Source organism: Staurois parvus, unplaced genomic scaffold (assembly GCF_062004578.1).
Source record: "Staurois parvus isolate SC_StPar_1 unplaced genomic scaffold, SC_StPar_1.0 ptg002686l, whole genome shotgun sequence".
Lineage (NCBI taxonomy): Eukaryota > Metazoa > Chordata > Amphibia > Anura > Ranidae > Staurois > Staurois parvus.
The window spans coordinates 1,229,880-1,245,348 of NW_028320482.1; the positions used below are offsets into that span (position 1 = coordinate 1,229,880).

The 15,469-nt window shown below is 45.6% G+C and overlaps 1 protein-coding gene across 1 annotated transcript in view; it reads right to left on the reverse strand.

Moving 5' to 3' along the window:
• Positions 1 to 890: 890 nt before the first annotated feature.
• Positions 891 to 15,469, reverse strand: part of LOC149429913 (uncharacterized) — a 195,738-nt gene continuing 181,159 nt past the window's right edge. The window contains 6 exon segments of the mRNA XM_089666363.1: positions 891 to 3,592; positions 8,858 to 8,999; positions 9,119 to 9,325; positions 9,407 to 9,504; positions 9,578 to 9,698; positions 9,780 to 10,395. Coding sequence (XP_089522489.1) covers positions 2,610 to 3,592; positions 8,858 to 8,999; positions 9,119 to 9,325; positions 9,407 to 9,504; positions 9,578 to 9,698; positions 9,780 to 10,395 — 2,167 coding nt within the window. The 3' untranslated portion in view covers positions 891 to 2,609.

Below are 15,469 nucleotides of genomic sequence, written 5' to 3' on the forward strand. Positions count from 1 at the left end.
AGTGAAACAGTTAATGGGAGCTAGATGGAATCACTCTCTTGTGGTCATACTCTAGACCAGTGGTCTCCATACTGCGGCCCAGGGGCCAGATGCGGCTCTTTGCTTGCCTTTATCCGGCCCTTGAGGCACTTTTCCTCCCACTGATACAAGACATTATTCCTCCCACTGACCCAAACAATGGGGCATAATTCCTGCTACTGACATCAGCAATGGGGCCCACTGACACAAACAATGGGACCCTATTCCTCCCACTGACACCAACAACAAGGCACTATACCTCCCACTGACCAATGATGAGGCACTCAAACTGACACCAATGATGGGGCACTATTCCTCCCATTGACACCAACAACAAGGCACTATACCTCCCACTGACACCAATGATGAAGCACTCAAACTGACACCAACTATAGGGCACTATTCCTCCCATTGACACCAACAATGGGACACTATTTCTCCAACTGACACCAACAACAGGGCACTATACCTCCCACTGACACCAATGATGAAGCACTCAAACTGACACCAACTATAGGGCACTATTCCTCCCACTGACACCAGCAATGGGGCACTATTCCTCCCCCTAATACCAAAGATGCATGGTTTACTCCCACTGACAGCAGGAGAATTTCAACTCCCAATGGCCACAGACCAGCCCCCCTAAAGTCTGAACGAAAGTAAACTGGCCCTTTATTTAGAAAGTTTGGAGACCCCTGCTCTAAACATTAGAGCTCCCCCTAGCTGTTGATGATGGGTTCTCTGTTCTGCCATGACTCTCGAAGATAGTCAGTCCCCTCTGACACACCCGGTTATAGGTTATACACACCTCTGTAACTTAAGCGTTGGCATGCTACACATTGTAATACTACACAAGAAATAGGCCAAGCGACTGGTGGTAGAATAAATGAATGTATTGAACAAACGCAGTTAAACAATGCATACATCATTCAACAAGCAAATAAACTGATTCAAGGTTCCAAACTAGATAAATGAGCACTGACCTATAAGCTGACAGTAAATTTAACTATTGCAATGTTAAAACTAACTGTAACTAGTGCAATTAGAGTTTAAGTAATGGCATCAAATGACTCAGGAAAATAAAGGTCCTTGTGTGCACACTATGCATACAGCACCAATAGCAGGTGGGATGGGCAGGTGTTGGCCAGCTTTCGTTGGGGCCCTTCTGTAGATGGTGCACGTGTGGCTGTCCATTTAAGAGCATGCAGCAGATGGCTAGTGGGCGCCAACAAGGGGGAGTCTCTCCTGAATGAACTGTGTCAGTATTGAGATAGGCACAGATGTTCAGCTCGCCCCCTGGTATACAGGCATCCGATCCAGATCACTTGGCAGTCTGCAGTCTTCTGAAGTTAGGTCTCGCAAGGCTCAGTCTCTCTGCAGGTCTGGTCCTCCACAAATCTCGGTCGGTCACGTCTACTATAGGCACTCACGGTAGCAGGTTTCACAACTCTACTGTAGGCACAGCAAGCAAATCCTCTGCATCTCAGTCCTCAGGCTCTTTTGGACACAGCTAGAGCCCCTGCTCTCTGCGCAGGTTCAGCAAAGGCAACACATCTGAGCTTCCTCTCAGCAAGGACCTGTCAGTTTCTAGATTTGGCCAGAAAAAAAAAAAACAAACAGTCTTGTGTCTCTCCTTTGTGCGCAGGGATTTTGGCTCCTGAAGTTTTTTCTGCCATTAATTTCCATTATACAGTGCCCATTAAAGACGACATTTCTCAGGTTGCTCTTATGCACAGCAAGTGTCCTTCTCTGATGATTTTGTTGGCACCAACTCTCATGGGCCCTTCCCTGCTGCATGTGGGGGGATTCTGCTGTTGTCAGTTGCAGCTGAAGAGAAGCTGACTGCATAATTCTCTCTGTATGCCGAACAGCTCACTTCTAGCAGAGGAATGAGGTGGATGGAGGATCTGCACACAGCCCTGTTTACTGGTCAAAGTGGCAGAGGTAAAGGAGCCCGCACACAGCCAACAGCAGCATCCAGCTACAAATGCATGAGCATGATCTTTTGTTTGTATGAGACCACCCTTGACATGGTAAATAATGGGGGCTATTCAAAAAAAATATTTTGGGTGCCTGTGACAACATCTGCTTCTATTTTAATAAAAACAGTGATTTCCTATGATCACCAGCTCCATCTACTGGACATAATGAGGTATTATTTCCAAAATACCTCAATTAGGAAAAATAGTTCAACACCACATTATGGCCGCTAGAAAAAGTAATTGATCATAGGAAATCAATGTATGAAATAAAATACCAAGATTCGTCACATCTGGACGAATGCTTGTTACATTCGTTCATTTTTTTTTTCTTCAAAACTAGATCTCTAAGTCTCTGCACCATACAATTTACTCAGTTAATGAAAGGTGATGACTCCATTTTTATTCTTGTCCTGCTATCAATGGCCAACCCGGTCTCACACTTCATCCATGTCTTTGGTGACCTCTGATCTCCTTATGAACTGTTTCTTCCATGATGAAGATCAGCCATGGAGTATATCTGAGGTGTATATCAGGGTGTGCTTCTTCCCCACATGAGAGCTGGGATGTCCAGCAACATTCATCTAGAAGACATTTCCCGCACTCAAGGCACTAATATACCTCCAGGGTTGTGTGGGACCCCTGATGTACAGGAAGACAGGACTTCAGAGAGGAACAGTTCCCTCACTCAGGACAGGAAAGTGGCTTCTCCCCCGTGTGAGATCTCTGATGTCTGCAAAGATGGGACTTCCTTGAAAAAGATTTCCCGCACTCAGGACAGGGATGTGGCTTCTCCCCCGTGTGCAATCTCTGATGTCTGTAGAGATGGGACGTCCTGGAAAAACATTTCCCACACTCAGAACAGGAATACGGCTTCTCTCCTGTGTGAATTCTCTGATGCATGGAAAGATGCGACTTCCTTGAAAAACATTTCCCACACTCAAAACAGGAATATGGCTTTTCCCCTGTGTGAGCCATTTGATGTGTGACAAGTTGAATTTTTTGTACAAAACTTTTCCCGCACTCAGAACAGGAATATGGCTTCTCACCTGTGTGCAGTCTCTGATGTGTGTAAAGAATGGACTTTTGTGAAAAACATCTCCCACAATCGGGACAAGAAAATGGCTTCTCTCCTGTGTGAGACCTGTGATGTGTGACAAGTTCTGATTTCTGTACAAAACATTTCCCACACCAAGTACAGGAAAACGGCTTCTCCCCCGTGTGAGATCTCTGATGTATTGAAAGATGGGACTTCTCTGAAAAACATTTCCCGCACTCAGGACAGGAATATGGTTTTTCCCCTGTGTGGGATCTTCTATGCACAATAAGTTTGGATTTTGAAGGGAAACATTTCCCACACTCAGTGCAGGAAAACCTCCTGTCTGTTGGAAGGCCAGCCTGGTCCCGCACAGTCTGAGGGTCCTCAGGATACGCGGAATCCGATGGTCCATCTACACTGGGTGGTGCCGGACGGACATTGGAGGGAGCCGGGTTTTCTCCTGGACTATACTGTGTGATGTCCTTATCTTCTACTTTCCAGTCTGGAGACAAAGTGAGACAATCCTCTGAGGTTTTCCTCATCTCCCGGCCATGGACTAAAATACAAAGACAAAGAGGATTACTAGAGAGGAGCTGATTGGTTCCCCCAAACCAGGACTCCGCCCACATCAGGCAGCTTGGTCTCTGAGGAGCTTACAATTCCACCCTCAAGGGAACTAGGAAATGGCTCCTCTGATCTCCTACCAGGTCATTTCTTTATTCATGGACCTTAGTCAGAGAGTGAGGAAACAACCAGAACTGTCTTTTACAGGAGGGACAGTGATGAGGGGATTATAGGACGAGGGTCCCCACCCCCTCTATCACTCATCGCCATCTTCCCAACACAAGAAGTACTGCACTTTCTTATTTAGTCCATGATTTAGTCATGAAGAACAGCAGGGCTGAGCCCCACCAGAGGTCAGAGAGTGAGGATGGGGGGAGAACAACCAAGATGAAGACTGGACTGATCCTGAAGACCACCATCATTGGGGTATTGACTCCTCCCTCATTATAACTTTCTGTTTAAGGGTCCAAAGTTGGAGGATGTTATCACATTATCAACATGTAAAAGTCTGTGCTCCAATCACATCATCCGATATAAAATGTCCAGCTGGTAGGAAATGGGTGTTACAAAAGAGAATCCATATTATGTGTATATATAGCAGAGGGGGGGAGAGCAGAAGTCAGGACTATATAACCCACAACTTATTGAATAAGATACAGTTAGATTAATATGGCATGAGGATTGTAATGCACAAGGTATTGTATATAGTGCAGGGGTCAGGAGTATGTAATGAGAGATATAGATTATATAGTGCAGGGGTCAGGACTCATAATATTATTATTCATAAATCAGTAGAACATTAAATGTTTACTGTAGACAAGTTGCAGAGGTCCCACACCGCTGCCTCCCATCTCCTGAGACTGCGCTCAATGACTTGGGTCTGAGACTATACAGACTATCCCTCCACCCAGCAGAAAACAGAACAAGTAACCCTGGGAGAATTTCTATGTCAGAGATCTTGCTAGACCATTGATATGGGGTAGAAGACCCAAAGCACATGACCCAGGTACCTAGGATGAGCAATGTCTATGGTAAAAATCAACATTTTGCTTCAAGCTGAACCCCAGAATCTCCATAAATCTAGTATAAATACATAAACTGTGTCTGCAGCACAAAGGAAGATTATCCGAGAGAAATATAGAACGGGGAACACAGCTCAGGAAAGTGATCAGGGTATTATAGGCTGGTATCTCCCAAAACCTTACCCTACTTTGGACCAATCAGTGAGCAGTATGGGTGGAGGAATGTACAATTCTCAAAAAAAAATAAAAAAATGAAAGGAACATTTTGAAAACACATCAGATCTCAATGGGGATAAATCTCCTGCTGGATCTCTATACTGACATGGACGGGGTTATGTGTTAGGAATGTAAGGATGCCCCATCGTTTGTTTGAAATGAAAATGATCGACCTACAGAGGACTGAATTCAAAGACAGCCTGAAAATCAAAGTGAAAAAGGATGCAGCAGGCAAGTCCATTTTCTGAAATTTCATTGCAGCAACTCAGAATGGTACTCATTAAATTGTATGGCTCCCACGTGCTTGTATGCATGCCTGACAATGTCGGGGGGAGGCTCCTAATGAGACAACGGATGGTGTCCTGGGGGATTTATTAATATTATTATACAGGATTTATATAGCACCAACAGTTTTCTCAGAGATTACAATATAAAGGGAGACAATACAGCAACAATGTAGTTCAATACAAGAGGATTAGGAGGGTCCTGATCCTGGGAGCTTACAATCTAGGAGGGAGGGGCTGGTGGTACAAAAGGCAATAATTGGGGGGGATGGACTGGTAGGAGGAATAGGAGGGCAGGATAGGCTTCCCTGAAGAGATAGGTTTTCAGAGATCATCTAAATGTGGGCAGAGTAGGCAATAGTTGGATAGATTGGGGTAGAGAGCTCCAGAGGATGGGGAGACTCTGGAGAAGTCCTGGAAATGAGCATAGGAGGAGACAAGGGAGCTAGAGAGCAGGAGGTCGTGGGAGGAGCGGAGAGGACGGTTTGGGTGATATTTGCAGACAAGATTGGCGATGTAATTTGGGGCAGAGTTGTAAATGGCTTTATATGTGATTGTTAATGTTTTGAATTTTATCCATTGGGCAATGGGAAGCCAGTGGAGGGATTGGCAGACAGGGGTGGAGGACATTGAATGGAGGCCAGTGGAGGGATTGGCAGAGAAGGGTGGAGGACACTGAATGGAGGCCAGTGGAGGGATTGGCAGAGAGGGGTGGAGGACACTGAATGGAGGCCAGTGGAGGGATTGGCAGAGAGGGGTGGAGGACACTGAATGGAGGCCAGTGGAGGGATTGGCAGAGAGGGATGGAGGACACTGAATGGGGGCTAGTGGAGGGATTGGCAGAGAGGGGTGGAGGACACTGAATGGAAGCCAGTGGAGGGATTGGCAGAGAGGGGTGGAGGACACTGAGTGGAGGCTAGTGGAGGACACTGAATGGAGGCCAGTGGAGGGATTGGCAGAGAGGGGTGGAGGACACTGAATGGAGGCCAGTGGAGGGATTGGCAGAGAGGGGTGGCAGATATGGAACGGTTAGTAAGGTGGATGAGTCTGGCAGCAGCATTCATGATATACTGAAGAGGGGATAGCCTGTGATGAGGTCGGCCAATGAGGAGGGAGTTACAATAGTCAAGGTGAGATATAACAAGCGACTGAATAAGTTGCTTAGTGGTTTCCGAGGTTAGGAACGGACGAATCTTGGAGATGTTGCGGAGGTGAAGTCTACAAGATTTGGACAGTGATTGGATTTGGGGCTGAAAGGACAGATGGGAGTCTAGGATTACACATAGTACCCTGGCATGAGGGGAAGGACTGATGATTGTATTATTGGTCTTGATGGAGAAGTCAGGGGAGGGGGCACGGGCTGGGGGGAATACTAAGAGCTCAGTTTTGGAAAGATTGAGTTTGAGGAAGTGGAGTGACATCCATGCCGATATGTCACTTAGTAGGTTGGTGATGTGAGAGGAGACTGAAGGGGTGAGGTGAGGGGTAGAAAGATAGATTTGTGTGTCATCAGCATAGAGATGGTACTTAAAGCCATGGGAGTGTATCAAGTGACCAAGGGAGGAGGTGTAGATGGAGAAGAGAAGGGGTCCAAGGACAGAACCTTGAGGGACCCCTACAGATAGAGGGAGTGAAGAGGAGGAGGCAGCGTTATAGGTAACGCTGAAGGAGCGCTGCGATAGGTAGGAGGAGAACCAGGAGAGAGCAGAGTCTCGGAGGCCAAGAGAGTGGAGTTTTTTAAGGAGGAGAGGATGGTCAACAGTATCAAAAGCCGTAGAGGGGTCAAGTAGTCAGAGTACGGAGTAGTGGCCATTGGTTGGGAGGAGTACGGAGTAGTGGCCATTGGTTGGGAGGAGTACTGAGTAGTGGCCATTGGTTGGGATGAGTACGGAGTAGTGGCCATTAGTTGGGATGAGTATGGAGTAGTGACCATTGGTTGGGATGAGTATGGAGTAGTGGCCATTGATTGGGATGAGTACGGAGTAGTGGCCATTGATTGGGATGAGTACAGAGTAGTGGCCATTGGTTGGGATTAGTATGGAGTAGTGGCCATTGGTTAGGATTAGTATGGAGTAGTGGCCATTGGTTGGGATGATTACGGAGTAGTGGCCATTGGTTGGGAGGAGTACGGAGTAGTGACCATTGGTTGGGATGAGTATGGAGTAGTGGCCATTGGTTTTAGCAGTTAGTAGATCCTTAGTGAGTTTTAGTAGGGCAGTTTCAGTTGAGTGTAGTGAGCGAAAGACAGCCTGCAAAGGGTCAAGAAGGTTGTTGTCAGTGAGGTGGGAGCTCAGGCAATTGTAGACTAGGCATTCTAGGAGTTTAGAGGTAAATGGCAGCAGGGAGATGGGTCTTAAGTTGTTCAGGTTGGTGGGGTCCAGGGAGGGCTTTTTAAGTATGGGAGTGATAAGCGCATGCTATAGAGGGGAGGGGAAGGCACCAGTAGAGAGGGAAAGATTGAAAATGTGAGTGAGGGAGCATAGGATAGACGAAGAGGGTGACCGTAGTTGTTGTGAGGGGACAGGATCCAGGGGGCAGGTGGCGAGACGGGCCTCTGAGAAAACCTTAGTGACCTCTTCGGTAGTAGCAAGGTCAGAAGAGGAAAGTGTTGAGGGAGGTTTAGTATAAGGTATGCTAAGTGGGATGGATGTCGGTGCAGTGGTGATGTTATTACGAATTGCGTCAATCTTGTTTTTGATTTGCAATCTCGTGAGCAGTAAGTGAGGTACTGGGTGGAGGTGAGGAAAGTAGAGAGTTAAAAGTAGAGAAGGGACAACGAGGACTGGATGACAAGCTATTGATGAGAGTGACAAAGTAGCCTTGTTTGGCAGCATGGAGGGAGGAATTGTATGTGAAGAAAGCAGATTTATATCGGGTGAATGCTTGCTAAGATTTGGTTTTACGCCACAATCACTCCAGCGCACGACTATGTCATTTGAGATTTCTGGTGTGGTCAGTCTGCCACGGATGTAATGGTCGGGGCCTGATGCTTCGTGTTGTTAGAGGAGCAAGTGAGTCCAGTGTGGATGAAAGCAAACTGTTATAGACAGCAGTGGCCAGGTAAGGCAGGACAGGGGAGAGATTCTGTCATAGAGTTGGTCAGTTGCAGAGTGGAAAGGAGCCGGGTTCAAGTTGTGAAGTTTTTTGCAGGTAATTGTTGGCTGCTTGGAGGGATAGGTGTTTGAAGACGAGGAGACTGTGAAGGTGATGAGATTATGATCAGAGAGAGGAAAGGGGGTGTTTGTGAGGCAGATACAGGTCCTGCTGATTGGTTAAGGACCTTCTACGGCTCTGTCCAGCTTCCCTAGAGTAACTGCCTGTCTCCTGGAATCTCCTCCATGCTCTTGAGACTGTTCTGGGAGACACAGCAAACCTTCTGGCAATGGCACATATTGATGTGCCATCCTGAAGAAATTGGACTGCCTGTGCAACCTCTGTAGGGTCCAGGTATGGCCTCATGCTACCAGTAGTGACAATGACCCTAGCCAAATGCAAAACTAGCGAAAAACCGTCAGAAAAGATGAGTAGCGAAAAAATGTCAGTGGCCTCCCCCTTTAAAACCATTCCTGTTTTGGGGGTGGTCTCATTGTTGCCCATCTAGTGCACCTGTTGTTAATTTCACTAACACCAAAGCAGCTGAAACTGATGAACAACCCCCTCTGCTACTTACCTGACCAGATCAATATCCCAGGAGTTTCATTGACTTGACGCTAGACTTTAGTGTTCATGACCCACCTGTGCTGATCTCTGTAGGAGTGTCCTCCTCTATAAATGTCCCCGTTATTCCATCCTCCTCCATAGACTGCTGATCATCCCTCACATACGCCTCTTTTTTTTCTGCTTTAACCTCAACTTTTATATCGATTAGATCTTCACCCTAAACCAAGAAAATTAGAAAAAATATCTGTAAAATGTAAGTTTTTTTAATGTAACATCCCCAAAATGTCTTTACATCATCTCAACAAGTCCATTTTCTAGATGCTCTATCCCACCAACCTTGTCATGGTGAGGGATGGTGTGACCTTCCTGTGTGGAACCCTGGGAATACAGAGGACGGGGACATCTCTCTGGTGGGTTCCTGGTATTAGGTGGCTCCATCATATCCTTGTGTCCTTCTGAAAACTCCTCCATCACTCCATACTCCTCATCCTCCTCTTTATACTCTTCTTTGACAACAATATTGTAATCCTTAAGATTTCCTCTCTGAATATTTAACAAGACATGCATTGTTTCAAACACATTTCTGTATAAATCACAACTACCAATTATTGTTCCTCCATCTACCTGATGATGGTGAGGGATGGTGTGACCTTCCTGTGTGGAATCCCGGGAATACAGAGGACGGGGACATCTCTCTGGTGGGTTCCCATGACTGGATCCATCTGTAGGAAACACACACACTGACTGAATCCATTGTTTCTGTGTGTTCAATGTGATCTGGTGAGTTTTTGTTACCTGATGGCTCTATAGTGAAGTCCTTATGTCCTTCAGAAACCTGCTTCATCACTCCATAGTCCTCATCCTCCTCTTTATACTCTTCTTTAACAACAATATTATAATCTGCGAGGTTTCCGCTCTGAATACATAATTGAACATTTAATTGTACCAAACACACTTTTGTATAAATCTTAACTATCAGCAATTGTTACTCATCTACCTGATCATGCTGAAGGATGGTGTGAGAATTGTCATGTCTGCAAAGATGTGACTTCCTTGAAAAACATTTCCCGCACTTAGGACAGTAATACGGCTTTTCCCCCGTGTGAGTTCTTTGATGTCTGTAAAGATGTGACTTTCTTGAAAAACATTTCTCACACTCAGGACATGAATACGGCTTCTCCCCTGTATGAGACTTCTGATGTAAGGAAAGATGTGACTTCCTTGAAAAACATTTCCCGCACTCAAAACAGGAATACGGTTTTTCCCCCGTGTGAGACATTTGATGTGTTACAAGTTGTAATTTTTGTATAAAACTTTTCCCACACTCAGGACAGGAATACGGCTTATCACCTGTGTGCAGTCTCTGATGTGTGTAAAGACCAGACTTCTGTGAAAAACACCTCCCACAATCAGGACAAGAAAATGGCTTCTCCCCCGTGTGAGACCTCTGATGTATGACAAGTTCTGATTTCTGTATAAAACATTTCCCGCACCAAGTACAGGAAAATGGCTTTTCCCCCGTGTGAGATCTCTGATGTGTGGAAAGATGGGACTTCTTTGAAAAACATTTTGCACACTCAGAGCAGGAATATGGCTTTTCCCCCGTGTGAGATCTTTTATGTACGTTAAGATGAGATTTAAAATGGAAACTCTTCCCACACTCCGTACAGGGAAACCTCTTGTCTGTTGGAAGGCCGGCCCGGTCCCGCACAGTCTGAGGTTCCTCAGGATACGAGGAATCCGATGGTCCATCTACACTGGGTGGTGCCGGATGGACATTGGAGGGAGCCGGGTTTTCTCCTGGACTATACTGTGTGATGTCCTCATCTTCTACTTTCCAGTCTGGAGACAAAGTGAGACAATCCTCGGAGGTTTTCCTCATCTCCCGGCCATGGACTAAAATACAAAGACAAAAAGGATTACTAGACAGGAGCTGATTGGTTCCCTCAAACCAGGACTCCGCCCACCTCAGGCAGCTTGGTCTCTGAGGAGCTTACAATTCCACCCTCAAGGGAACTAGGAAATGGCTCCTCTGATCTCCTACCAGGTCATTTCTTTATTCATGGACCTTAGTCAGAGAGTGAGGAAACAACCAGAACTGTCTTTTATAGGAGGGACAGTGATGAGGGGATTATAGGACGAGGGTCCCCACCCCCTCTATCACTCATCGCCATCTCCCCAACACAAGAAGTACTGCACTTCTTTATTTAGTCCATGATGTAGTCATGAAGAACAGCCAACTCATTAACAAGTAAATGTCTATACTCCAATCAAAACATCAGATATATACTCATAGGCCACTTTATTAGGTACACCTTGCTAGTACCAGCTTGGACCCCCTTTTGCCTTCAGAATTGCCTTTATTCTTCGTGATATAGATTTAACAAGGTGTTGGAAACGTTCCTCAGAGATTCTGGTCCATATTGATATGATAGCATCACGCAGTTGCTGCAGATTTGTCGGCTGCACATCCATGATGCAAATCTCCCGTTCCACCACATCCCAAAGTTGCTCTGTTGGATGGAGATCTGGTGACTGTGGAAGCCATTGGAGTACAGTGACCTCATTGTCGTGTTCCAGAAACCAGTTGGAGATGATCTAAGCTTTGTGACATGTTGTGTGATCCTGCTGGAAGGAGCCATCAGAAGATGGGGACACTGGAGTCATATGACATGGTGCATTGTCCTGCTGGAAGGAGCCATCAGAAGATGGGGACACTGGAGTCATATGACATGGTGCATTGTCCTGCTGGAAGGAGCCATCAGAAGATGGGGACACTGGAGTCATATGACATGGTGCATTGTCCTGCTGGAAGGAGCCATCAGAAGATGGGGACACTGGAGTCCAGAGATGGACATGGTGCATTGTCCTGCTGGAAGGAGCCATCAGAAGATGGGGACACTGGAGTCATATGACATGGTGCATTGTCCTGCTGGAAGGAGCCATCAGAAGATGGGGACACTGGAGTCATATGACATGGTGCATTGTCCTGCTGGAAGGAGCCATCAGAAGATGGGGACACTGGAGTCCAGAGATGGACATGGTGCATTGTCCTGCTGGAAGGAGCCATCAGAAGATGGGGACACTGGAGTCATATGACATGGTGCATTGTCCTGCTGGAAGGAGCCATCAGAAGATGGGGACACTGGAGTCCAGAGATGGACATGGTGCATTGTCCTGCTGGAAGGAGCCATCAGAAGATGGGGACACTGGAGTCATATGACATGGTGCATTGTCCTGCTGGAAGGAGCCATCAGAAGATGGGGACACTGGAGTCCAGAGATGGACATGGTCAGCAACAATACTCAGGTATGCTGTGGCATTTAAAAGATGTTCAAATGGTACTAAGGGGCACAAAATGTGTCAAGAAAACATTCCCCCCACACCATGACACCACTACCAGCAGCCTGAACTGTTGATACAAGGCAGGATGGATCCATGCTTTCATAATGTTTATGCCCAATTCTGACCCTACCGTCTGAATGAGGCAGCTGAAATTGAGACTCATCAGACCAGGCAACGTTTTTCTAATTTTCTATTGTCCAATTCTGGTGATCCTGTGCAAATTGTAGCCTTTGTTTTCTGTTCTTAGCTGACAGGAGTGGCACCTGATGTGGTCTTCTGCTGCTGAAGCCCATCTGCTTCAAGGTTGGATGTGTGCATTCGGAGATGGTATTCTGCATACCTTGGTTGTAATGAGTGGTTGATTTTATTTCATGTTGCCTTTTTATCATCTGGAACCAGTCTGCCCATTCTCTGACATCAACCAGGCATTTTCCTCCACACAACTGCCACTCACTGGATATTTTCCCTTTTTTTGGACCATTCTCTGTAAACCCTAGAAATGCTTGTGTGTGAAAATCCAAGTAGATCAGCAGATTTTGAAATACTCAGACCAGCCTGTCTGGCACCAACAACCATGCCATGGTCAAAGTCCCTTAAATCCCCTTTCTTCCCCATTCTGATGCTCAGTTTGAACTTCAGCAAGTCGTCTTCACCACTTCTAGATGCTTAAATACATTGAGTTGCTGCCATGTGATTGGCTGTGATTTGTGTTACCAAGCAATTGAACAGGTGGACCTAATAAAGTGGCCGGTGAGTGTAAAATAACCAGCTGGCAGAAAATGGGTGTAACAAAAGAAAATACATAGTATGTGTATATATAGCAGTGGGTAGATGATGGAGAGCAGAAGTCAGGACTATGTAACCCACAACTTACTGAATAAGATACAACAGTAATGTCAATATAGTATGAGGACTATGCGATGCGCAAGATAGTGTATGCCCAATAGAAATCCAGGAATACAGGACGGGGAACACAGTTGAGGAAAGTGACCAGGGGATTACAGGCTGATATTATCCAGTCCCCGGGCAGATAAAAATTGAAGATTAAAAAAAAAAAAAATTTTGTTATTTAAATAGGATTTTTTAAATTTTTTTATCAAATTTATTTTAATAAAATGCTTTTGGAGTAAAAAGCTATCTAAAGATAGATTTCTATTTAAGATACATGAATATTGTAGTTAATTCAACATGAAATGGAGCTTATTCCATCCAGTTCACAGGCTTTATTCACCTTTATTCTGTCTAAATATTTCTGGATCATATCAATTGTGAGCCAATGTGGATCATCTGGGGGGTGTCAGTACCACCCCCCATTATGGACAAGAGTCCCCCCCCCATGCTCCTTTGTATACACAGAGCTGAAGAAGGGATTTCATACATTGTCCTTCTCTTTGTCCCCAGTCACCCCCTCTAGATGGTTCTGTAAAGGGCCTACATGCTGGGACCGGACCTTTCTACTATTCATATATTGGAAGAATTGGTTGGTCCTGCTATCTTTTGCAATCGTTTTCAGCTTTTGCGGCCTTTATTTCCTTTTTGCATATTCTGTTCTATTCTTTGTAATGTGTAAACGATGATCGCGTTCCTTCATTTTTATATTTAATAAAAGCTCTTTTCTTATTATCTATAGCTTTTGTAACTTTGGCCGTAAGCCACATAGGTTTGATTTTTAGCCTTTTATACTTGTTCCCATGGGAATATATTTTGCAGTGTGGTCACATACAGTCTTTTTGAAGAACTCCCATTTCTGTGTTGTGTCTAAATCAATGGAAAGCAGCTCTCAGCCTTGGAAAATTAGCTCTCTTAAAGTTGAGCATTTTTTTTTTCCCGTATGTGCTCGCTGTTTACAGCTAGCAATAAATGAGATCATGTTATGGTCACTGCTACCCAGATGTTCTTTTATTTGGACATTCATAATAAGCTCTGCATGGTTTGAGATTACCAGGTCCAGCACAGCATCATTCCTAGTAGGGGCCTCTATGAACTGTACCATAAAATTGTCCTGTAGTAGCTTTATACATTTTTGCCAGTCAATTTCCAGGTAGTTAAAATCCCTCATTATCATCACTGTCCCAGCCCTTGCAGCCCTTTCGTTCTGTGCAAGGAGCTGAGTCTTCACCTCCTCATTAACACTGGGAGGCCTATAACAAACTCCAATGATGACCTTTGTAGTACCGCCCCCCATGTGCAGTTCCACCCATAATACTTCAGCCTCATCACTTTCTCCATCAACTAGATCCTCTTTCACACTCACACTGAGATCACTTCTCACATAGAGACAGACACCACCACCTTTCCTATTTCCCCTGTCTCTCCGAAAGAGAACCTAGCCAGGAATATGAATGGCCCAGTCATGTGAGGAATGAAGCCAAGATTCAGCAATACCAATTCAATCCTAGTTCTCTTCATGCACCAAACCTTCCAACTCACCTATTGTGCTGGGCACACTTCTGGCATTGGTGAACAAACACTTTACTTCATTGACACCTTGTGCACATGTATTTTGTATATTTTTTATTTTCCTACAAATGGTACCAATTCCACTGGTTGTTTGTAATATATGAACCTTCTTATCATCTGCCATAGCCCTCCCCCATCTTTCCCCATTCCACCCACCAATAAGGACTGACCCCTGTCTGATATGTCTACCCCATTATAATCCAATTCTCCCTTCCCCCTCAATCCTAGTTTATATACTCCTCCAGACTTCCCATAAACCCCTCCCCCAGCACAGCAGACCCCCTTCCATTTAAGTGCAAACCATCAGTAGCATATAGGTTGCACCCCAATGAAAAGTCAGCCCAGTGCTCTACAAACCCAAATCCTTCCCTCTTACACCAGGTCTTCAGCCATTCATTGAGTTCTCTAATCTCCCCATCTGTCCTGAGTTGCGCATGGCACAGGTATATTCAGAGAATATCACCTTGGAGGTCTTTCCCTTCAAATTGCAGCCAAGTTGTTTAAATTGATTCTTAAGGAGCCTCCACCTTCCATGTATTCTGTCATTGGTTCCAACATGGACCAAGACAGCTGGGTCATGCCCAGCCCCTCCCAGTAATTTATCAACCCCGTGGTCCACCAAATGCCGAACCCTGGCACCAGGGAGACAGCAAACCATTTGGTTGAGGCGATCCTGGCGACAAATTATTCTATCAGTCCTTCTGATTATAGAATCCCCTACTACCACCAGATGTCTAGGCCTTCCTGCACTACCCTCACCACCCTTCCCAGATGGTCTTCCCACCCGGCTGTTAGGGATAGTAGTGACATCCAGGGCTGCCACCCCTGAGCTCGCCACCCCCACATCTTCACCCAACGTGGCAAATCTGTTTGGGTGCTCAA